We start from the raw sequence: 25,629 nt of genomic DNA on the forward strand, positions 1-25,629 counted from the left end.
AATATTATATAATAAAATATATACAGAGTAAAATAAAAACCAATTTACCTTTTCTGTCCGTCCGTGTGTCTTTGCAAATGTGTTGGAATGATAAGTGAGTTGAGTTTTGGCGCCTTTTTTACTAATAACAAACACACACGTGTTTGTATGTAGTTGTATGTGTATGTAGTTGTATGTAGTTGTATATGTATGTGTATGCGTGTGTGTGAGGAATGACACACACACACTCACGCACGCACACATGTACATCAATGCTTTCGGAGTGATATGTTAAAATATTGAGTTTTCTCGAATTTTGTCTTAATTGGTGGTAAAATTGAAAGAAATTTTTTATGGCATCACCCACTGAAGTACTCTGAAAAATCTTAGGTAAATTCTAATTGAAGAAGTTGTGTGAGGATTAAATGGTTATGTATTTATTTGTTTCTGTTTGCTGTGTTTTTTTATTTTTTGAGTAGTGGTTTAAACACTTTCAGTTTAGTCTTCCTCAAATCACTCTGTCGCTATTTACTTTCATTTTATTCGTTGGCCACTGTGTGTGTGCGTTTGCGTGTGGTGTAAACCAGACTAAGAAAAGCATTTGACACACACACCAGAATGTGAGTTTTCTGTAAATTTTGCTTAATTGGAGTTTAAATTTTAAAAACTGGACCTGGCATGACGCGATGCATTGTACTCTTAAAAATGCTAGGTAAATTGTAATTGAAGAAATCCTATATTGTAGATTTGTATAACTCCCAAAGGGAGGCAGATAAAATCTGCCTTTTATAATAAGAGATATATACCCACACACACATACGCACACAGATGGATAGATATGTAGGTAGATAGATAGATAGATAGCAACTGGTGCAGATATGACAGACGAAAAGAACTGATAACTGAAGGCAGCATTACCTGCTAGTACTCGGCTCATCTCTACTCCTTTCATGGGGTCCATTTACCCATTTGATATGTTTACTGGGCTCTGAACTTTCCGTGTTCTCAATAGCTTTCAAGCGATTACGCAACGGGGGCTTTTCTACACCAAAGACATCCTGGGATATAAATAATAAAAATGATTAGGGCTTCAGACTCTAATGAAAAGGCTATACATTTATGGTCATGATCTGACAACAAAATCCTTCAATGTAATGAAATCTTGCATCATTGTCAAGACATTAATTTCTTTTTTTTCTTTTTGTATAAACTACACCAATTTTAAAAGGGAAGATTCTCAGCGTTATCAGTTAAAAATAACAGTCAAATATCTTTCAAATCACATCCTACTCATCATCATCTCTATATATATAAACGGCAAAATGTCTGCGTGTGTGTCCTTTATACAAATCCACAATTTTTCAGTTAGAGGGCTCGCACTTTCTATGGTCATTCAAAACTGTCCAAGGGTGGTCATGGCACATCTTTACATTTCCCCAGTCACCCCGCAAAGCGATTAAAAAAGTCAATAGAAGTGACTTTTTTGTGAATTTTCTATCCAAAACCCAGTCAAAATGCCCGAAACTTGATACGCCAATTGAATGCCAGCTAGCTGTATGTGATTGGTCGGAGATTTGGACAGTACTCGCGTGTATGTGCGCACGCATGCAGCTGTATATGCATGCACTAGCAGTATGACCCAACATGCTATAAAACAACAGCTAAATTGCCCTCAAATATGCATGTTTGATGTGGCGCCAGAGACACTATGTCTGAATAAAACAGGATTGTCATAGATGAAGAACCTTTGATTAACCCCTTAGCATTCAAATGTAAGGCTTTTTCATTTACACTGATTTTAATTAATCCCTTTACTCTCTTTTACTCTTTTACTTGTTTCAGTCATTTGACTGTGGCCATGCTGGAGCACCACCTTTAGTCGAGCAAATCGACCCCGGGACTTATTCTTTGTAAGCCCAGTACTTATTCCATCACTCTCTTTTGCCGAACCGCTAAGTGACGGGGACGTAAACACACCAGCATCGGTTGTCAAGCAATGCTAGGGGGGACAAACACAGACACACAAATACACACATACATATATATATATATATAATATATATATATATATATACATATATACGACAAGCTTCTTTCAGTTTCCATCTACCAAATCCACTCACAAGGCATTGGTCGGCCCGGGGATATAGCAGAAGACACTTGCCCAAGATGCCACGCAGTGGGACTGAACCCGGAACCATGTGGTTGGTTAGCAAGCTACTTACCACACAGCCACTCCTGCGCCTATCATGCATCATTTTGTAAATTTGAATTTTTTATGATGTGATTGTATATTTTTAGAATGACATTGAAGGGTAAGTATGACAGGCAGGATCTGGCTGGTTAAAATATTTAAACAGGTAGCATACTTGTGTTGGATATGGCCAGTTTAAATGCTAATGTGTTAAAGAGCAACTCCGCCACCAATAATTACTGATACTGACCAGTGAGAGACTGCTTCCAATGCCTGGGTGTGAAGCTGTATTGTCTACCGGTCCTTTAGGGTTACCATATCGTCGCAGGTTCGCCTGCAAACCAGAGCAGTATAGTGTTAGTAATCTCAAACACAAACAACTTACTGCAACGAATTATCCACCAAATTTATAATCAAAATAACTGACATATATATAAATATCTGTTCTATGAGTAAAACAACAAACAGAGGCAACTGACTAAAATGTCGCCCTATCCTTCTTTCTCTCTTATATATACACACACACACACACACACACATACATGTTTCTTTTATTTATTTATTTTTTTTTACTTTTACTTGTTTCAGTCATTTGACTGCGGCCATGCTGCAGCACCGCCTTTAGGCGAGCAAATCGACCCCGGGACTTATTCTTTGTAAGCCCAGTACTTATTCCATCACTCTCTTTTGCCGAACCGCTAAGTGACGGGCACGTAAACACACCAGCATCGGTTGTCAAGCAATGCTAGGGGGACAAACACAGACACACAAACACATATATATACATATATATATATATATGACAGGCTTCTTTCAGTTTCCGTCTACCAAATCCACTCACAAGGCATTGGTCAGCCCGGGGCTATAGCAGAAGACACTTGCCCAAGATGCCACGCAGTGGGACTGAACCTGGAACCATGTGGTTGGTTAGCAAGCTACTTACCACACAGCCACTCCATTATTTTCTTCTATTATTCCTCTTCTCTCTCATTCTCTCATATCCTCTCACCATATGGACTTACCCCAGCCAAATGCTTTTGGTAATCGTTCTCTAGTTCTGCTCTCAGCTTCTTCTTTTTTTTGTCATATTCACCAAACTTGGAAAAAAAATCCACAGATTCTGTGGTGTTCTTGGTCACTGGTTTTGGTGGTGGCTCAGGCTGTTGTGTTGTCTGTCTTTGACTGTTCAACTAAACAAACAAACAAAAAAACATTTTAATTCACTTCATTTATGTGATTTGATTAACACGGGGTAGGCATGGCTGTGTGTTTGAGAAATTCATTTGGCAACTGCATGATTTCAGGTTCGGTACCACTATACAACCCTATGCAAATATCTTCTATTATTACCCTAGCCCTGCCAAATCTTTGTGAATATATCTGGAGATGGAAAATGAAAGAAGACCATTGTATGTATGTGTGTGTGTGTGTGTGTGTGTGTGTGTATATATATATATATATATATATATCACGTGATCACGTGACCGACCAGACCATCAGATGTTGTTACACATCACTGGTCACAATGCGTTCGCATTGCTTTAGCCTTCGAATGACGCCACCCCGCTGGTAGAAATAAGGGTAGAAATTGATATTAATCAATTAAAACCAGTGGCCTAGCATATTAAAAAAATCCGAAGATTAAAATATTTTTACATACAAAATTCAAAGGACTGACCACTAAAAGTGGACAGTCAACATGCTAGATATAGACGTCAAATCGCTATTTTCCACAAAGAATATGTTCTCAAATAAAAAACTCAGTACAAACCAAAGCATTTTTAATGAGTTTTTTTATTTGAGAACATATTCTTTGTGGAAAATAGCGATTTATATATATATATATATCTAATGTAGGATAAAATTTTTTGAAAAAAATTCTATCAATGGCCAGCAAAAATTCCTTTAAAGGTTAAATTTATAAACAATTTATAAGTAAGGGCAAAAGAAAAAATTTCTAATGCCAAAAAATCAGGTCTGATATGGTAATAACGAGATTTTTTAGAAATTTCTGTCGGCTTTCTTCGAAACACGTGCTTGTAGTGATAAATTACATGGTTATTGACATTGTGTCTATTTTCGGCATATTTTGGCATTAGAAACTTTTCTTTTGCCCTTACCTATAAATTGTTTATATATATATATATATAACATCTCTCCTTCCTACTTATTTAATTTAACACTGGCACATTTATATGTATATTTGCAGCTGCAGTACTGTTTATATTTACAATAAATGCCTTGTTCTCACCCCCAATAGAGGCAACAATTTTAACATGCTTGAATGATGATAGGTTAAAAGCGAGAACAATTGTTGTGACATATTGGTTATCAAACGATCACAGAAACCTTCTTTCCAGGTACTGAATAACATCTCTCCATGTTCCCTCCCACATCCCTTTTCCAGTTTTCAGAGTTGGCACTGTAAATGTTGGGACATTGAAATATGTAGGTCTAACGAGATTGTAGAGATGCTTGAAGGTAAAGTGGAGAGGAGCTTCAGCCAGGTTCCTCACAGGCAAGACACATAGGTATAAAATCTTCTGGGAAGGTAACAATCAGGTAATTCTGCAAACAAGATCAATTTTCCCATTTCCAGTAAGGCAAATGCAGGAGTATTACCTAGCCAAAGATAAACCTCTGTAATTGGCTTTTGTTGACTTGGAGAAGGCTTTTGACAGGGTCCTCTGATCCCTTATCTGGTGGTCATGTAGAAACTAGAGATAGACAAGTGGTTGGTGAGAGCCGAAGGTAGGCAGTGAGTACAGTGAAGAATTCAGGGTACAAGAAGGGGATCACCAAGGATTGGTGCCCAGCCCCATCTTGTTCAGTCCTCCAGGCAAAGGGAGCTCCTCTATGCTGATGACCTTGCTCTTATTGCTGAATCACTACATGAACTAGAGAAAAAGTTCCAGGTATGGAAGCAAGGTCTAGAAGCAAAGAGCCTTAGAGTTAACCTAACAAAAACCAAAGTCTTAATAAGTAGGAAGGCAGACAAATCCCAAATCCCTTCAGGTAGCAGGCCTTGCTCAATCTTTATAAAAGGTGTAGGTAGAAACCCCATAAGATGCACCCAGTGAAAGCTTTGGATTAATAAAAGGTGCAGCAACATCAGAGGAATGTTAACAGGGAAACTAATTTTTTCTATGTGGAAGGTGCACAGGTGCAATAAACGCTGAAAATGTGTAGAACATAGACTCCATCAACTGCCAAGGAGTCAACCTAGACGTAGTAGATAGCTTCCATTATCTAGGTGACCAAGTTAGTAGTGGAAGTAGATGCTCTAAGAGCATAGCTGTGAGAATAAGAATAGGCTGGGTGAAGTTCAGAGAGCTCCTACCTATGCTGGCAACAAAGGCTGATTGTTTGAGGCCTGTGTATGAACAGCTATGTTGCATGGCAGTGAAACATGGGCTTTTACAGCTGAGGACATGCGTAGGCTTGAAAGAAATGAAGCCAGTATTCTTCACTGGATGTGCAATGTCAGTGTGCATGTTTGATAGAGTGTAAGCATCTTGAGAGAGGAATCACGTGGTGTGCAAGAGAGGCAACTGCGCTGGTATAGTCATGTGATGCATATGGATGAGGACAGCTGTGTAGAGAAGTGCCGATCTCTAATTGTGGAGGGAACCTGTGGTAGAAGTAGACCCAGGAAGACATGGGATGAGGTCGTGAAGCATGACCCTTGAACTGCACAGATGCATTGACTGGTGACTGAGATTATTCGGTGATGTGCTGTGCTTGAGAGGACCCATCAAGCCAAGAGCACTCATGCTGGTGGCACGTAAAGAACATCTTTGAATGTTGGGACTCATGGAGGCAAAGTGGCTGAGTTCCTTTCGAGTGCTGAGCCTCACAGAGGTAATGACCAAGACCTTTGGCATTATGTTGTGCTTGAGAAAATGACCCATGCAAATCAGCACCTGTGCCAGTGGCATGTAAATGCACCCCAATGTCATGTAAATGGCACCTGAGAGGTTGGCATTAGGAAGGGCATCCGGCTGTAGAAAATCATGCCAAATCAGACTGGAGACCAGTGCAGCATGCCAGCCCAGTCAAACCATTCAATGATGAGGTGATGGTATAGGTTAATGGATAAACAAAAGAAAAAGGCAACCAACACATTTAGTAGGAGTTACTTATATTATAATTATAATTCTCATTCTGAGTTCAAATTCTGCCAGGATTGACTTTGCCTTTCATCTTTTTGGGGTCAATTAAATAAGTACCAGTTGAGCACTGGGGTTGATGTAATTGACTTATCCCCTCCTCTGAACTTACTGGCCTTCTGCCAAAATTTAAAATCATTATTAATAATAATAATAATAATAATAATAACTAGCACTATGACCCGGCAACGCATATACATGCATATACAGCTGCGTGCGTGCGCACATTCACGCGAGTACTGTCCAAATCTCCGACCGATCACATACAGCTAGCTGGCATTCAATTAGCGTATCAAGTTTTGGGCATTTTGATTGGGTTTTGGATAGAAAATTCACAAAAAAGTCACTTCTATTGATTTTTTAATGGCTTTGTTGGGTGACTGGGGAAATGTAAAGATGTGCATAGCCACCCTTGGACGGTTTTGAATGACCATAGAAAGTGCTAGCCCTCTAACTGAAAAATTGTGGATTTGTATAAAGGGCACACACACAGACATTTTGCCGTTTATATATATAGAGAGATGATAATAATAATAATAATAATAATATAATAATAATAATAATAACTAGCACTATGACCCGGCAACGCATATACATGCATATACAGCTGCGTGCGTGCGCACATTCACGCGAGTACTGTCCAAATCTCCGACCGATCACATACAGCTAGCTGGCATTCAATTAGCGTATCAAGTTTTGGGCATTTTGATTGGGTTTTGGATAGAAAATTCACAAAAAAGTCACTTCTATTGATTTTTTAATGGCTTTGTTGGGTGACTGGGGAAATGTAAAGATGTGCATAGCCACCCTTGGACGGTTTTGAATGACCATAGAAAGTGCTAGCCCTCTAACTGAAAAATTGTGGATTTGTATAAAGGGCACACACACAGACATTTTGCCGTTTATATATATAGAGAGATAATAATAATAATAATAATAATAATAATAATAATAATAATCCTTTCTAATATAGCACAAGGCCTGAAATTTTGAGGGAGAGGTTAAATTAATTACATCGATTCCAGTGCTCAACTGGTACTTAATTTATCAGCTCTGAAAGGATGAAAGGCAGTTGACATCCCATCTTGGTTTGTTAATGTTCCAGTAACTTGGTAGTTTGGCAAAAAGACACTGATAGAATAAGAACCGGGCTTTAAAAAAAATAAGTACTGCAGTTGACCTGTTCAACTAAAAGACCCTTCAAGATAAAAATATATGTGTGTGCGTGCATGTACACATGCAAAATCTGCTTCAACAAATTCAGTCTGATCCGAACAAACATGGAAAAGTGGGCTTAAAATGATGATGATGATAATGATGAAACTTTTACCTTCTCTCCTGCAGACACTGACATGGCCCTCAGCTCATTTAGCTGTCGTTCCAAGCGTTCAATGTTCAATTCCTGCCGAGAGAAGTTCTTCCTTGCAGGGGATTCCAGTTGTGGAATTGTCATTTCATTCTCCTTAAATTTGCAATTACAAACAAATGATTAATTAGTTTCATTACAGTTTATCAACATTACGTTTGGTTGAAAAGTATTTGAATATCATCAGCATAATAAGTTAATTAACCAAGATGTTTATCAAAGGATACAGGTTCAAATTCAAGCATGCTTCTTCTGAGATTTACTTTTTTTAAATCTCTGTTGTGCTAGGTTAACCCCGGACAGACCTAAGTGCATAGACCAATGACCAAAAGCATTCCACTAATGACTAACCCACCTTTCCATATATTTTGGATAGTGCCTATCAACTTCTTTGATTTCATAGTGGCCCAGAAGATGAAATAAAAAAATTACTGGCACACATTGTTATGGAATGTATTTTAAAAAGTCATATTTTAAAGATAAAAATAAAGGAAAAAATACAAACAAATATTACATCTTTCTTATCACGGATCACGGGACCGACCAGACCATCAGATGTTGTTACACATCGCTGGTCACAATGCGTTCGCATTGTTTTAGCCTTTGAATGACGCCACCCTGCTGGCTAAGCAAGCAGGCCAACAGAAGAAAGAGAGGGAGAAAGAGTGGTGAAAGAGTACAGCAGGGATCACCACCCCCTGCCGGAGCCTCGTGGAGCTTTTTAGGTGTTTTCGCTCAATAAACACTCACAACGCCCGGTCTGGGAATCGAAACCGCGATCCTGCGACCGCGGGTCCGCTGCCCTAACCACTAGGCCATTGCGCCTCCACACATCTTTCTTATATTAAGGGTAAAGATCCCCTTTCGTCATGAATGACCATGGGATTGCACCTAGAAAGTTACCCTCCAAGGTACGAATCCAGGCAAGATTGTTTTTGTGGAAGAAGGCCAGTAGTCGCCCATGCATGCCAGGCTCCCCTCTCCATGCCATCGATGTTATCCAAAGAAAAGGCAAAGGCCCCTACCGTGTGCCACCAGTGATGTTACAACTTATTTTAACAGCTGAGTGAACTGGTCTGGGAATTAAATCCACTGCCTCATGACTTGTGAGCCTGACACTCTAACTACTGATCCACACACCTTCACGTTATATTAATTATATTGTGTGGTAAGTAGCTTGCTTACCAACCACATGGTTCCGGGTTCAGTCCCACTGCGTGGCACCTTGGGCAAGTGTCTTCTACTATAGCCTCGGGCCGACCAAAGCCTTGTGAGTGGATTTGGTAGACGGAAACTGAAAGAAGCCCATCGTATATATATATATATATATATGTGTGTGTGTGTGTGTTGTGTGTCTGTGTTTGTGTGTCTGTGTTTGTCCCCCCAACATCGCTTGACAACCGATGCTGGTGTGATTGCGTCTCTGTAACTTAGCGGTTCGGCAAAAGAGACCGATAGAATAAGTACTAGGCTTCTAAGGAATAAGTCCTGGGGTCGATTTGCTCGACTAAAGGCGGTGCTCCAGCATGGCCGCAGTCAAATGATTGAAACAAGTAAAAAAAGACTAATAATGGTGCAGTCATGGCTAAGTGGCTAAGAATCTTACTTTGCAGCGAAATGGCTTCAGGTTCAGTCCAACTGCATGGGTCCTTGAGCAAATGTCTTTTACTATAGCTTCATGCCTACCAATGCCTTGTGAGTGGATTTGGGAGAAGGAAAACTGTGAAGAAACCTGTTATATGTATGTGTGTGTGTGTGTTTGTGTTTGTCCCCCCAACATCGCTTGACAACCGATGCTGGTGTGATTGCGTCTCTGTAACTTAGCGGTTCGGCAAAAGAGACTGATAGAATAAGTACTAGGCTTCTAAGGAATAAGTCCTGGGGTCGATCTGCTCGACTAAAGGCGGTGCTCCAGCATGGCTGCAGTCAAATGATTGAAACAAGTAAAAAAAGACTAATAATGGTGCAGTCATGGCTAAGTGGCTAAGAATCTTACTTTGCAGCGAAATGGCTTCAGGTTCAGTCCAACTGCATGGGTCCTTGAGCAAATGTCTTTTACTATAGCTTCATGCCTACCAACGCCTTGTGAGTGGATTTGGGAGAAGGGAAACTGTGAAGAAACCTGTTATATGTATGTGTGTGTGTGTGTGTGTGTGTGAGTGCTTGTTCCCCGCCACCACCACTTGACAACTGACAGTTTGTTCAGGCTCAGTCATCTAGCAGATCAGCAAAAGAGATCAATAGAATGGATCCCCACCTTATAAAAAGATGAGTACTGGGGGGGGGGGTCAATTAGTGCGACTAAAATTTCAAGGCCCAATGAATGAAACAAGTGAAATTATAACATTGTAGCAAAGATACATGGTTACCCCTTACATAATGTGGAGTAGCCATGTATCTCCACCACTGCAAGATATCAGTGTCTATCCATCTGCCTTTAGCCTCTCAACACCTAGTTTAAAGGCTTATTCCTATCTATGACATATCCCTCAGTAACTATGACCTCACTGGTACTGGTGACATGAAAAAGTAAATTCTGTAGAATGGTTGGTGTTAGGAAAGGCATCCAACCACAGAACCCATACCAAATCATGGATTCTGTTGAACTGTCTCACATATTCTTGTATTGAAGATCTGATGACGATGACTTGTATCTCTTACCTTTTACTTTTTAAAGGCTGATACTTGTTCTATCAGTTGCTTTTGCTGAACTGCTAAGTTACAGGGATGTAAACTCACAAACACCAGTTGTCAAGTGGTGATGGTGGAAAATCACAGATATGAAGACACACAATCTGAAATAAAGTGTGTTGCTCACACACAGATATATATATATATATGATACCAGTGCCAGTGACAAGTAAGCGAACCATCCGATCGTGGCCGTTGCCAGCGCCGCCCCGACTGGCCTCCGTGCCGGTGACACGTAAAAAGCACCATCTGTTCGTGGCCGTTGCCAGCCTCACCTGGCCCCCGTGCCGGTGGCACGTAAAAGCACCATCCATTCGTGGCCGTTTGCCAGCTCCGTCTGGCTCCTGTGCGGGTGGCACGTAAAAAGCACCCACTACACTCGCGGAGTGGTTGGCGTTAGGAAGGCAATCCAGCCGTAGAAACACTGCCAGATCAGACTGGAGCCTGGTGCAGCCTCCTGGCTTCACAGACCCCAGTTGAACCATCCAACCCATGCTATCATGGAAAACGGACGCTAAATGATGATGATGATAATGATGATGATATATATATATATATATATATATATAAAACGGGCTTCTTTCCATTTCCATCTACCAAATCCACTCACAAGGCTTTGGTCAGCCCAAGGGTCTAGTTGACACTTGCCAAAGGTTCCACACAGTGGGACTGAACCTGGAACCATGTGGTTGGGAAGTAAACTTCTGACCACACAGCCACGCCTGCACCTAACAAATTTTTAGGATAACATGTTTTTCAAGACGCTCAAGATTTAGTACAGATGTTCTAAAGCAATAAATTACATTTTTTAAAATCCTTGCAACACAATGGTGTACCATGGCATGATAGAAACATCTTGTTTAAAAGGGATTGAAATTAAAGCTTTATATCAAAATTTCATGCTAATTTGTGTCCCAAAACAGCAGTTTGATAATGAGACAGTTATTTTTTTTATTAAATTCTTTATTATTTTCAATAATAAATGAAACAAAAGCAGTATGGTAACAAAAGAGTTAAGAATCACTTAACTAAAATCCTGATACTACATTCTCTTTTACTTGTTCCAGTCATTTGACTGCGGCCATGCTGGAGCGTCTTTAGTCAAGCAAATCGACCCCAGGACTTATTCTTTGTAAGCCTGTACTTATTCTATCGGTCTCTTTTGCCGAACCGCTAAGTTATGGAACGTAAACACACCAGCATCGGTTGTCAAGTGATGTTGGGGGGACAAACACACACACATATATATATATATATACACATACATATATGCGACGGGCTTCTTTCAGTTTCTGTCTACCAAATCCACTCACAAGGCTTTGGTTGGCCTGAGGCTATAGTAGAAGACACTTGCCCAAGGTGCCATGCGGTGGGATTGAACCCGGAACCATGTGGTTCGTAAGCAAGCTACTTACCACACAGCCACTCCTACGCCTAATATATCGTCTAATATAGACTTCTTTCTTCTATTATTAAAGCGTGGAGGAAATTTGGCTGTTATTTCTAGCATGTTGAGTATCTGGGTAAAGGGTATATCATTGCATTGGTGTTTAGTCATTCTTTTGTAACTTGTGATTATAGTCATAATACTTTATCAGATCTTTGCGGTTTGAACAGCAGTTTTTTCTAGTGGTGTCATATGAAATAGTCACCCATAATTATGACCCTAGAATCGATCTATTGCATTTCAATCTGTTTTAGGGTTAGGATTAGGGGTGGGGGGAAGGGTATCTTTTTTTTTCTTCACAAATGTAACTAAACCCAATCTGTTTGTTAAACGAGGGACATAGTCATACGGCACAGAATGTTGTTTACCTCAATGGACGTCAGTGATTGGTTGAAATTGCAGAAATTGAAGAAAAAAAAACAACAAATATCTTACAAACTATAGAATTTTCTCAATAAAGCCAAGAGAAAAAGATGTTTTATAAACACATTCTACCAGTATACGAAGTTTAAAATTTTTTAGTTACCTAGAAATTATGTTAAAAACTGCCATTCAAACCGAAAAGATCCACTTTATCTCCTGCTTTTTCTTAGACAAACAGTAACTGTCCACTTTTCATGTCAACCTACCTTAATAATCTCCAAGAACTCTGCCCTATTAGCTAATAATTGTCAATGATATCTTTCATAAGTGTCCTTAGATTGCAGAATTTTACTCAATCATTTTAAGTTTTTCAAATTTGAAACTTTACATCCACGTTTCTAAATACAGCAGAGAAAGATATATATTTATCATTCTTACTGCAAAATTAAATTTCTTGATTATTCTAGTGTTAGTGCTGCTGGACTGACTCCTGTGCAGGTGGCAAGTGCAGGTGGCAAGTAAGGAAACACTGTTTCGATCCTGAGCTTGAGGAGACCTATTAAGTCAAGTACACCAACCTTAAAAACCAATGGAAATTGTAGTTGTGATCCCTGTGCCGATGGCACGTAAAAAGCACCATCCGAACGTGGCCGATACCAGCGCCACCTTGACCGGCTTCCGTGCCGGTGGCACGTAAAAAGTACCAATCTGATCGTGGCCGTTGCCAGCCTCCCCTGGTACCTGTGCCGGTGGCATGTAAAAAGCACCCACTACACTCACAGAGTGGTTGACGTGAGGAAGGGCATCCAGCCGTAGAAACACTGCCAGATCAGACTGGAGCCTGGTGCAGCCTTCTGGCTTCCCAGATTCCAGTTGAACCGTCCAACCCATGCTAGCATGGAGAACGACGTTAAATGATGATGGTGATGATTCTAGTAATTATACTAAATGGTTACTGAAAAATAGAATTGGTATTTTCTGCAAGTCACAGGGTCTCAATACATTTGATACATCTCAAAAAAAAAAAAAAAAAGTTTCAAACATGACATTCTTCAACAAATGTCATATCTTTATATATAAAAGTGAAGTTGTGTGTCTGTCTCCTACGATTTAGATTCCTAACTACTCCCACATTTTGCGGTGCAGTTTAACCAAAACCGGGTATCTTATAGTCATGATTCATATCAAGCCCTTCTGGGTATTAGCGCGCGTCTACGATGAGTCTACGATTTAAAAAATTTACCATCATTTTTTTCCATTTTAATGCATTTTTTTCGCTATTATATAAGGGAAGTAACTCTCTAAAAATGTCTACGATGAGTCAACGATTTTTAAAAAGATTTACCATAATTTTTCTTCCATTTTTAATGCATTTTTTTGCTATTTTTTGGCTATAACTCTCTAAAAATGCTTATATAGTTATTTCCCTTACAAACCCGAGCAACGCCATGCGATACTGCTAGTTAGTATATAAAACTGTTTTCTACCATTAAGGGTAATAACATTTTGAGCAGATATATATGATTTCATCATTAAAAGGGTTAAGAATTAAAATTATCAGTCGGGCACATTCCCTATCACACATTCCCCATGCAAACATTTAGTGAAAATTACAGAGAAATTCTTAAATTTGGATAAGTTTGAATACTCTGGGGGAGATAAAGAATTTGATATTTTAGAACTATCTAAGAATGGAAATCGATCAAAATCAAGGGAAATTGTAGTTGTGTTACCAGTATCGGTGGTACGTAAGAGAACCATCGAAATTTGGCCATTGCCAAGCGCCGCCCCGACTGGCCTTCGTGCCAGTGGCACGTAAAAAGCACCATCCAATCATGGCCATTGCCAGTCTCATCTGGCACCTGTGCTGGTGGCATGTAAAAAGCACCCACTACACTCAGAGTGGTTGGCATTAGGAAGGACATCCAGCTGTAGAAACACTGCCCGATCAGACTGGAGCCTGGTGCAGCCTTCTGGCTTCCCAGATTCCAGTCAAACCGTCCAACCCGTGCTAGCATGGAAAACGGACGTTAAACGATGATGATGATAACAGAAAGAAATAAAGAGGAACAACATTTTAAATCAGTTTTTAATCATGGCTGTCTCTCAGAGAAAAGACAATCATGCAACATTAGATTCCACAGCTCCCCAGGGTTATACAAACTTACCAAAACTTATTAACTAATTTGGTCATAAATTATTTGCTAACTTTGTGAATCATGAAACATGCATTTTCAGAATAAGCTCATGTGATGGAAGGTGGAATGACTAACGATGCCATCTACTTTGCAGTTATGTAATAAGGAAATAATTATAATTTGCTTCAACATTTCTCCTTGTTTGTTTAACAAGATACCAGAGATTGAAATAGAAAGTTATTCTAATTGAAGTTGAAAGGAAACTAATAATATACATGTAAGCCAGAGCAAAGATTGTCTTAAGATTGTTGTAGTTTAGAACCGAGGGTGGTAAACCTGTGGCAGAATTACCTAATGATACACATAGGAACATCTCTCTATATATAAATGGCAAAATGTCTGCATGTGTATCCTTTATACAAATCCACAATTTTTCAGTTAGAGGGCTCGCACTTTCTATGGTCATTCAAAACTGTCCAAGGGTAGTCGTGCACATCTTTACATTTCCCCAGTCACCCTGCAAAGCCATTAAAAAATCAATAGAAGTGACTTTTTTGTGAATTTTCTATCCAAAACCCAATCAAAATGCCCGAAACTTGATATGCCAATTGAATGCCAGCTAGCTGTATGTGATTGGTCGGAAATTTGGACAGTACTTGCGTGTATGTGCGTGCGCACGCACGCAGCTGTATATGCATGCACTAGCACTATGACCCAGCATTGCCGGGTTATAGTGCTAGTTTTATATAAAATTATAAAGAATTATTGTAACAATAATAATGATTTCAAATTTTGCCACAAGGGCAGCAATTTTTGGAGAGGGGACTAGTTGATTACATCGACACCAGTGTTTAACTGGTACTTATTTTATCAATCCTGAAAGGACGTAAGGTAAAGTTCGCCTTGGTGGAATTTGAACTGAGAACTGGGAATACCAGTTCAGCGAGCTTGCCACCTTAACAATAATAATAATGGTCTGCTATAATAATACTCATGTGTTTTTCTCCATCACAACATATGAATGAGAAAGGAAGGAAGGGGTGATAGCAAACTGGTAGTGGGAGTGTTTCAACTCTCTGTGAGTGTATATCGTCATCATCATCGTTTAACGTCCGTTTCCGTCTTTCATTACTGAGGTGGAGGTCTGGTGCCTTAAATCCAGTTAGGTGTATAACTAAAACCTTAAACTCAAACAACCTTTTGTTAGTACAGTGTAAGACTGGTACCCTAAATCGAGTTAAGTGCAACTAATACCCTAAACTCATAAACAAATTCTAAATAGCTTTCAACATACTCCTTCTTGACAGTAAAAGATCAATATGTTTAAAAAAATATATATATTTTTTTTTTATAAAAGAAAGGAAGGCAATGGAATTTCCCAAATGTTAAAAACATTGATTACATTCCTGAAATTGTTCCTAATTAATGAGGATTGAGAAATGACTAATTAGTTTCCAATATGCTGATTAACTGCATAAAATGATGACAGATGATATACAAATGTAACTGATAAAATGGATCCCTGAATTAGCAACATGAATGCAAGATAATAAAAATTCGTTGCCGTGCCCCAGCATGGCCACAGCTCATAAGCTGAAACTAGAATCAATCAATCAATCATCAATCAATCAAAATTGTAAACCAACAAGAGAAAGAATTAGCAAGTCTATTAACCTCTACAGTTAAATAAGTCAAAATCTGTAGGAATTAAACTCGGTTAGGCAATGTTTTCCACACATCATTTTCCAGTTTAGAAAGAATATTATTATTATTATTATTATTATTATAAAACCACTTTAAAGATTTATATAATCTATCTGTTTCAACTGATGTTTAATGGTTATATTAGCAAAACTTAGAGGAAAAGAAAAAAAGATTATTTCAAAATATTTTACAAAATGCTTGCAGCAAGCACATTATGCATGGGATCCTGAAGAACGTGGGAGATTTCACCATCATCATCGCCATTTAATGCCTGTTTTCCATGTTGGCATGGGTTGGACAGTTTGACGGAAGTTGACCAACTGCAGGGCTGTTCAGACTCCATGTCTGTTTTAGCATGATGTCTTTGGCTGGATGCCATTCTTAATGCCATCCACTTTACAGAGTGTACTGGGTGCTTTTATGCAAATTCTAAACAGCTTTCAATATACTCCTTCTTGACAGTAAAAGATCAATATGTTTAGAAAAAAAAAAAAATTTTTAAATAAAAGAAAGGAAGGCAATGGAATTTCCCAAATGTTAAAAACATTAATTACATTCCTGAAATTGTTCCTAATTACTGAGGATTAAGAAATGACTAATTAGTTTCCAGTGGAGGCACAATGGCCCAGTGGTTAGGGTAGCGGACTCGCGGTCGGAGGATCGCAGTTTCGATTCTCAGACCGGGCATTGTGAGTGTTTATTGAGCGAAAACACCTAAAGCTCCACGAGGCTCCAGAAGGGGGTGGTGGTGAACCCTGCTGTACTCTTTCACCACAACTTTCTCTCACTCTTACTTCCTGTTTCTGTTGTACCTGTATTTCAAAGGGCCAGCCTTGTCACACTCTGTGTCACGCTGAATCTCCTCGAGAACTACGTTAAGTGTACACGTGTCTGTGGAGTGCTCAGCCACTTACACGTTAATATCACGAGCAAGCTGTTCCGTTGATCGTATCAGCTGGGACCCTCATCGTCGCAACCGACGGAGTGCTCCTTTAATTAGTTTCCAATATGCTGATTAATTGCATACAATGATGACAAATGACATAGAAGTGCAACTGATAAAATGGATCCCTGAATTAGCAACATGAATGTATGGGTACTTTTTATGTGGTACCAGTATTTACAAACCTGCAAGATTAAGGATGCTTATCTGGAGAGGGTTGCAAGGGACACACTTGTATGCAAGGGCAACCAAGCTTTTACTTAGCTTCATGTGTCTTTTCAAGCACAGCAAAATTGCCAGGCATTTTGGTCCCTTGTCGTCTCCTCTGTGAGTCCCAATGTTTGTAGATCCTTTCTCGCCACTTTAAGATTGTGATTCTTGGCTTAAGAGTTCAAAACTTTGTAATGCCAATTTGTACCTAATTATGTAATTAATTTAGATAATTGAAGGAATTACAACCGTGTTTCGTGGTCTGCTACCACAACAGCTCCTTTATAAGATCCAGTTAGCTCAAGACAGCATCAGGAGGAACAACATCTGGTTTCGACCCCTACTCCTCAACCATTTTGACGTGGTGGCGCCCCCACTTTCGGAGGTGTCTTCAGCTCTGGTGCTGGGTGCATGTCTTCTTTCTTCTGTTCCCTGGCTTCTTCGATGTATCATCAGCGAGTATCAGCCGGTGACTGACTGACTTGTCAAATTTTTCCCTTTAAATACCTGCCGCTAGGCTCCAGCAGGCAGGCCCAGCAAGTTGTCACATGACACTATCTCACCTTAACTGACTAGTGAAGGTGCGTAGTTTTGGCCTGCACATTCTCTAAACGACCGTCACCTGTCAGTCAGCGAAGCTGATTCAGTGTTAGCTTGTCTCACCTAGTGATGGTATTTCCCGCCAGCATGTTATGATACTGCTCAAAGAGAGCAGGCCAAAATCACAAGGAAAGGAAGGGTTATAATATAACCCTATTGTCACTATATATTTTTGTTGAATTACACTGTTTTTGTTTCAATTAAGTTTAGAAATAACGAAGAATTTTGTGAAACAACTTTATAATTATTATGCTGGTGTTTAGGACATAATATGGGATGTGTGAGTGTATGTTTCAAACTTAAAATCTTCAAAGCCACAGTCGAACCAATTCTACTATATGGCTCAGAAACCTGGACGTTATCAAAGAAGCTTGAGAGGCGGTTGGATGGAACTTACACTCGCCTCCTTATGAGAGCTAAAAATCTCTCGTAGAAGCGTCATCCAACCAAAGTACAAATATATGGGAAACTACCACCTGTGTCATCTCTTGTGAAAGGTAGAAGAGTCCAGTTTGCTGGACATTGTTGTAGAGCTGAAAACGAGGCAATTTCTACTCTTCTCCTCTGGAAGCCATCTGCTCGCAATACCAGAGGGCACACACTCTCCTACCCTGATGTAATCTCCAGGGATACAGGCATCCAGCAACAGGACCTCAGTAATGTTATGATGGACCGTGAAGTCTGGCGTAGCATGGTAAATTCCATTGTCTCGACCACGGTCGAACAATGATGATGTATGTATGTATGTGTGTGTGTGTGAGAGAGAGGATCTGGTAGATGGAACTTAGATATGCTTCAACCAAAGATTGGTCTAGGCCATATCTAAATTAATAGCACCACCTGATAGGATTAGCTAAATCTCTTTTAAATAAAGTTTTGTAGTATCCTGGTCCATTCAAGTAGGGAGTTCTTGTTGAGTGAGTTGTATCCAGGTATAGGTGAATTATCAGGTATTCTTTGAAGAAATTTGTCCAGATTCCATTTACAGGTGATGGGATTCTTTTCCTCTTTGATCTGGTTTGGGACAATGTAAAAAAAGGGGACAGTGGAGGAAAAGAAATTGAGTTGCAGTGTGTTTATATGTTGTGATCCTGAATTGCGTAGGGGACGTATGGCCCATGGTCCTAGCCTTGGAAGAATTTTGAAACTAATGTTGAGGTCGTTTGAGCAATGCTGGTGGTATATTCTCCACATTGTGCAAATGATGGATCACTCACAGCAGTGCTGGAGAGAATAGAGTTTCAATGCTTTAAGGCATTCCAATAATTGAGATCAGTCATGCCCTTAATTCTTCTAGTGAATGCCATCTGGGGCAATTCAGTTTCCAAATGTTTTGTTTTGTATGGGGAGACCACAGGGGGGAAGCAGTATTCGAGGTGTGGCCATACAAAGGAGGAGAAAAGAGGAATAATAACACCTAGTTCTCTGGACTGGAAAGTTCTTAAGAATCAGGACCTCATCCTACGAGCTATATTGACCCTTATTGTTGATGTGGGCACTCCTGTTTAGATTGTTGTCAACAATTACTCCTAGGTTTCTGATATTATTGGATGATGTGAGTGATTCCTCCGAAGGAAGAGAGTATGGCTGTTTTAGCATTGTCTTTCTTCCAAAATGTGTGGAGGCGCAATGGCCCAGTGGTTAGGGCAGTGGACTCGCGGTCATAGGATCGCGGTTTCGATTCCTGGACCGGGCGTTGTGAGTGTTTATTGAGCGAAAACACCTAAAGCTCCACGAGGCTCCGGCAGGGGATGGTGGTGATCCCTGCTGTACTCTTTCACCACAACTTTCTCTCACTCTTACTTCCTGTTTCTGTTGTACCTGTATTTCAAAGGGCCGGCCTTGTCACTCTCTGTGTCACGCTGAATATCCCCGAGAACTACATTAAGGGTACACGTGTCTGTGGAGTGCTCAGCCACTTACACGTTAATTTCACGAGCAGGCTGTTCCGTTGATTCGGATCAACCGGAACCCTCGTCGTCGTAACCAACGGTGTGCTTCCATTCTTCTTCCAAAATGCATCAGCTCCAATTTTTGCTCATTTAGTTGCATTTTGTTTTCGTCTGCCCATTGACTCACAGCATGGAGCTCAGACTGGAGTTCAGCTCTTCTTCTTCATTGGTAATTTTCTGGAGCTTGGAGTCATCAGCGAATATTTTCACTTTGCTGTGTTTTATGATGCTGGAAAAGTCGTTTACATAGACTATAAAGAGAAACAGGCCCAAGACAATCCCCCCGAGGGATGTCACTGGTGACTTTTGCTGGGCTTGAGTGGATTCCATCGATCACAACATGTTGTGATCTGTTCTCCAGGAAATACTTATATATGTCTTTCAACATGTGATCTCTTGAGCACCACCAGCTCAAATATTTTTTCCTCTGTTTTCCCTCCTTGGGATCTTTCCTTCTCCTTGTTTCCGACGAAGAGCTCTGCTCGAAACGTTAAACCCTCCTTCCCTTCTTTCCTGAGCGTCAAATAATACTTTAATTGTTCCACGTCCTCGCGTTGGTGTGTTTTTTTCTGTGTTTTCTTGTTTGGATTAACTTATATATATATATATATTTCTTTACTACCCACAAGGGGCTAAACATAGAGGGGACAAACAAGGACAGACAAAGGGATTAAGTCGACTACATCGACTCCAGTGCGTAACTGGTACTTAATTTATCGACCCCGAAAGGATGAAAGGCAAAGTCGACCTCGGCGGAATTTGAACTCGGAACATAACGACAGACGAAATACGGCTACGAATTTCGCCCGGCGTGCTAACGTTTCTACCAGCTCGCCTTATATATATATATATATATATATATAAGTATGCAGATGTCTATGTGTGCGTCTGTGTTTGTCCCCTCCACTACTACTTCACAACCAGTGTTAATATGTTTACATCCTTGTAACTTAGTGGTTTGCAAAATGAGACCAATAGAATAAGTACAAAGCTTAAGGAAAAAAAGTCCTGGGGTGGAGTTGTTTGACTAAAACCCTTCAAGACAGCGCACCAGCATGGCCACAGTCAAATGACTGAAACAAGTAAAAGATATACACACAGACACAAACATACACGCAATAGGCTTTCTACACTTTTCATCAACCAAATTCACTTACAAGGCATTAATCGACTTGGGCTATATTACAAGACACTTAGCCAAAGTGCCATGCAAAAATCTTTGATATTTATTATTTCTTTTATGGGGCTTACAGAGTAGAATAATAATGATTTCCGATTTTGGCACAAGGTCGGCAATTTTTGGGAGGGAATGAGTCGATCACATCGACCCCACTGTTTAACTGGTACTTGTTTTATCAATCTCAAAGGGATGAAAAGTAAAGCCAACCTCAACAGAATTTCAATTCAGAATGTAATGATGGAATACCTTAAATCTTCAAGTATAGTCCGCCCTTGAGTATAATACACAGGGGATTTTTAGGGGGCTGTACCTCTGAAAAACCTAAACCTTGTGTATAATACGCACCCCTTCTCTAACTTAGATAATATACACATTTGCGTAATTAAGCCAGAAGCACCTAGTCGAACAAACACCTGCGCTCATGCCTAATACAATAATGGTGATGTTCTTAACTGTTATATGGGAATGTAAATATGTTTGCAAATTGTTTTTGTTACATGTTATTCTGTGTTCTGAATACTTTTATTTTAATAAATGTTGCTTAATGCAAGTTATGGATGATTCTTTTATGACTTCATAGCTTTCAGGCTTAGCTTAACCCTTTAGCATTTAAACTGGCCATATCCGGCCAAAAGTATTCTGCCTGTTTTATGTTCAAACTAGCCATATCTGGTCTCTCACACCAACCCTACAATATCGTTTGAAAAATTAACTGCTACCTCATCGAAATCTCATAGCTACAAGATAATGCATGATTAGTTCAAAACAATGTGGATGAAAAAGCATTAATTTTGGCAGAATAATGCAAACACTAAAGGGTTAAGGTATTTTCGCATCCGAATAAACATTGCCAGACAGCAAATAGAGACTTGGACATTGCTTAGAAAATATCTTTCATTTTTAACCTCGTATATAGTACGCACTAGGGATTTCAACCATTAAATTTTGGGAAAAAAAATGCAGATTATACTCGAAGAGTTACAGTAAATCCTGCTAAGCATTTTGCACAGTATGCCAGCTTTGTTCAACGTGCCAGCTTGCCGCCTTAACAAAGTACAATGATAATGGCATTTATAAACTATTATTTTCCCCCGATTGTCTTTTTAATACCATTATTTAAACACACTTCATACAATGCTTTCATTTACTTCAATTTCTGTTTTCCTCTTATATTTCCCATTAATATTAAAACAATACGCACAAATAAGTATAAAAACTTTTCCTTTTGCCTGGACAAAAAAACAAAAACAAAAAAGACCCCCCAAAACATCCATTATCATTGCTATTTATTCATCACTTCTACTTTATGTGAAATATTTATTATAAACAAAAACATAATTCCTAAAGCTGTCCCATTCAAACAATTCAGAAGTTATTGATTGTCTAAGATGACTTCTTTAAGAATTGCTTTCAAGTATTTTATTCTGCTTGTACATAAATATAGAGATGTAAAGAAAAAAAAAACAATGACATAAATAGGCACAGGAGTGGCTGTGTGGTAAGTAGCTTGCTAACCAACCACATGGTTCCAGGTTCAGTCCCACTGCGTGGCACCTTGGGCAAGTGTCTTCTGCTATAGCCCCGGGCCGACCAATGCCTTGAGTGGATTTGGTAGATGGAAACTGAAAGAAGCCTGTCGTATATATGTATATATATGTATATGTGTGTGTGTTTGTAAGTTATACCTACATGTGACATGGATATACCAGTAACAAAGCATGGACATACCCACATGTGATACAGGGTTTACTAATAATGTGACACAGACATACCTGTAATATGATATGGGTGTATCAGCAATGCCACATGGATACGTAAGTATGTGATTTGGGGATGCTAATAATGTGACATGGGTATACTCATTAGTGCAAAATGGGTATACAAGTAATGTGAAACAAATACACCAATAAGTGACACGAGCACATCAGATACAACAGTGACAGGAGAAAACCAGTAGGGGTGATAGAAGTACACCAGTATATGACAGGGGTCCACCAGTTTGTGACAAGGGTACACTGATTTGTAACAAGAATACAACAGTTTGTGTGTCTGTGTTTGTCACCCTAGCATTGCTTGACAACCGATGCTGGTGTGTTTATGTCCCCTTTACTTAGCGGTTCGGCAAAAGAGACCGATAGAATAAGTACTGGGCTTACAAAGAATAAGTCCCGGGGTCGAGTTGCTCGATTAAAGGCGGTGCTCCGGCATGGCCGCGGTCAAAATGACTGAAACAAGTAAAAGAGAAAATAAAAGAGAGTTCATGACAGAGGTACACCAGTATGTAGCATGGGCTTACTAATATGTAACACAAGAACACTAGTCTATGACAAAAGCATGTGAATATATGACAGAGATGTGAGAGCATTTATATTAGTTCAGGTGAATACATCAATAGGTTAAGATGGTGTTGTCTCCCTTAGTATGCGAACTTGAATTTGAAACCGATGCTAGTTGACCATAACAATTTGTGTTACCATATATATTTCTGGTAAAATAAGAAATATAGTATAAAATAACTCCACCATTATTAAGCTGATGTTTGGAACATAAATTCACATGAAATTTCAATGGGAAATTTGAATTTATATCACGTTAAAACCTATTTCTTTACTACCCACAAGGGGTTAAACACAGAGGGGACAAACAAACGGATTAAGTCGATTATATTGACCCCAGTGCGTAACTAGTACTTAATTTATCGACCCCGAAAGGATGAAAGGCAAAGTTGACCTTGGCAGAATTTGAACTCAGAACGTAACGGCAGACGAAATACGTTTACGCATTTCGCCCGGCGTGCTAACGTTTCTGCCAGCTCGCTGCCCTGAAGTTCATAACATAAAACCAAGGGTGGTCTCAGGCAGTTTCGTATGAAAAGGGTTAATCTTAGATTAAAGAACACAGCTGCATGAAATACCAATTAAAAACTACAGAACATGTAGTTCCTTTCTTTAATGGTGTACAGCAACGTCTGGGTATTCAATAGAATAACAGGAATATCACCTGGATGATCAATACTCCAGATATCAACATAAACCCTTAGTTGTGTTTTCTGATCAACACAGAATTCACTGGCTCAGTTCAGTTAACCATGTACAAGGACCATGAAGAGGTATTGCTCACAAATGCTCTTATAAACCTTTAGAAAGAATTATGGAATGTAACATTAGCTTAATGAGTTAATTTTAACATCAAAAATCAATGCAATATCAAAAATCAATGGAATCAATGTGCCGGTGGCACATAAAAAGCACCATCCGAATGTGGCTGATGCCAGCGCCGCCTTGACTGGCTTCCGTGCTGGCGGCACGTAAAAAGCACCCACTACACTCATGGAGTGGTTGGCGTTAGGAAGGGCATCCAGCTGTAGAAACACTGCCAGATCAGACTGGAGTCTGGTGCAGCCTTCTGGCTTCCCAAATCCCCGGTCGAACCGTTCAACCCATGCTAGCATGGAGAACGGACGTTAAACGACGATGATGATGATGATGATGAATGTAATAGGTGCCACAATGGCTGTGTGGTTAAGAAGTTTCTTTCACGACCATGTGGTTTCGAGTTCAGTTCCACAGGGGGTGTCACTTTGGGCAAATGTTGTTTATTATAGCCCAGGATTGATCAAAGTCTTATGAATAAATTTGATAGGCAGAAGTATAAAGAAGTGTGTGTGTGTGTGTGTGTGTGTGTGTGTGTGTGTGTGTGTGCGTGAGAGAGAGAGAGAGAGAGAGCATGCACATATGTTTCTGTTTTCTTGCTTTTATACTGCATGCTAAATGTCAACAACCATCACTGTCATACAACAGGTGTTTTTTTTTTTTCCTTTGGCAAACTTCCATAAAAACATGTCTGGACTAGGGGAAAATATTACCTTGCTTGCAAGGTGAGGGCTGGCGACAGGAAGAACATCCCACTATAGAAAAATCAGCCTCAATGGATCCTGTTTAATCCATGCAAGCATGGACAAGTGGACATGAACATAATGTTGTTGCAGCTGGTTGTTGTTGTTGTTGTTATTAAGGAACAAGACGGGTAAGAGTGATTAGGTGATGGTCTAGGGCTTAGGGGCGGGAGACCCCAGACCATGGAAAAAAAAAACTTTGGTTGTCTTGTTGTAGTCGAGGGCTCTTTGTTGATGCCCAACACCGCTGGGAGGTGGCCCTCGAAGTCGCTGGGAATGGAGATCTCCAGGTCCAAATTCTTGAATGGCTGCTAATGCTGATCATCATCATCATCATCATCATCGTTTAGCGTCCGCTTTCCATGCTAGCATGGGTTGGACGGTTCTACTGGGGACTGTGAAGCCAGGAGGCTGCATCAGGCCCATTCTGATCTGGCAGTGTTTCTACGGCTGGATGCCCTTCCTAACACCAACCACTCCGTGAGTGTAGTGGGTGCTTTTTACGTGCCACCCGCACAGGTGCCAGATGGAGCTGGCAAACGGCCACGAACGGATGGTGCTTTTACGTGCCACCGGCATGGGGCCAGGCGAGGCTGGCAACGGACACGAACGGATGATGTTTTTACGTGCCACCGGCACGGAGGCCAGACGGGGTGCTGCCGGCAACGGCCACGATCGGATGGTTCGCTTAACCACAGCAGCAATTTCCACTGATGTTGATCGACCTCAATCTTGGTTCTGCTTTCTGATATCTGATTTGATATGGTTTGATTTTGATTTTAATTTTGACTGTTCTCA

The 25,629-nt window shown here is 40.0% G+C and overlaps 1 protein-coding gene across 4 annotated transcripts in view; it reads right to left on the minus strand.

Annotated features, from left to right (window-relative positions):
* Positions 1-25,629, minus strand: part of LOC115216579 (centrosome and spindle pole-associated protein 1-like) — a 138,754-nt gene that overhangs the window by 97,497 nt on the left and 15,628 nt on the right. For all 4 annotated transcript variants that reach the window (XM_036506336.1, XM_036506335.1, XM_036506334.1 and 1 more), the window contains 4 exons: positions 7,673-7,804; positions 3,196-3,363; positions 2,424-2,507; positions 898-1,037 (listed from right to left, as the gene is read on the minus strand). In XM_036506336.1, coding sequence (XP_036362229.1) covers positions 898-1,037; positions 2,424-2,507; positions 3,196-3,363; positions 7,673-7,804 — 524 coding nt within the window. The remainder of the gene's footprint in view (positions 1-897; positions 1,038-2,423; positions 2,508-3,195; positions 3,364-7,672; positions 7,805-25,629) is intronic.

This window comes from Octopus sinensis, linkage group LG10, assembly GCF_006345805.1.
Source record: "Octopus sinensis linkage group LG10, ASM634580v1, whole genome shotgun sequence".
NCBI classification, from domain to species: Eukaryota; Metazoa; Mollusca; class Cephalopoda; order Octopoda; family Octopodidae; genus Octopus; species Octopus sinensis.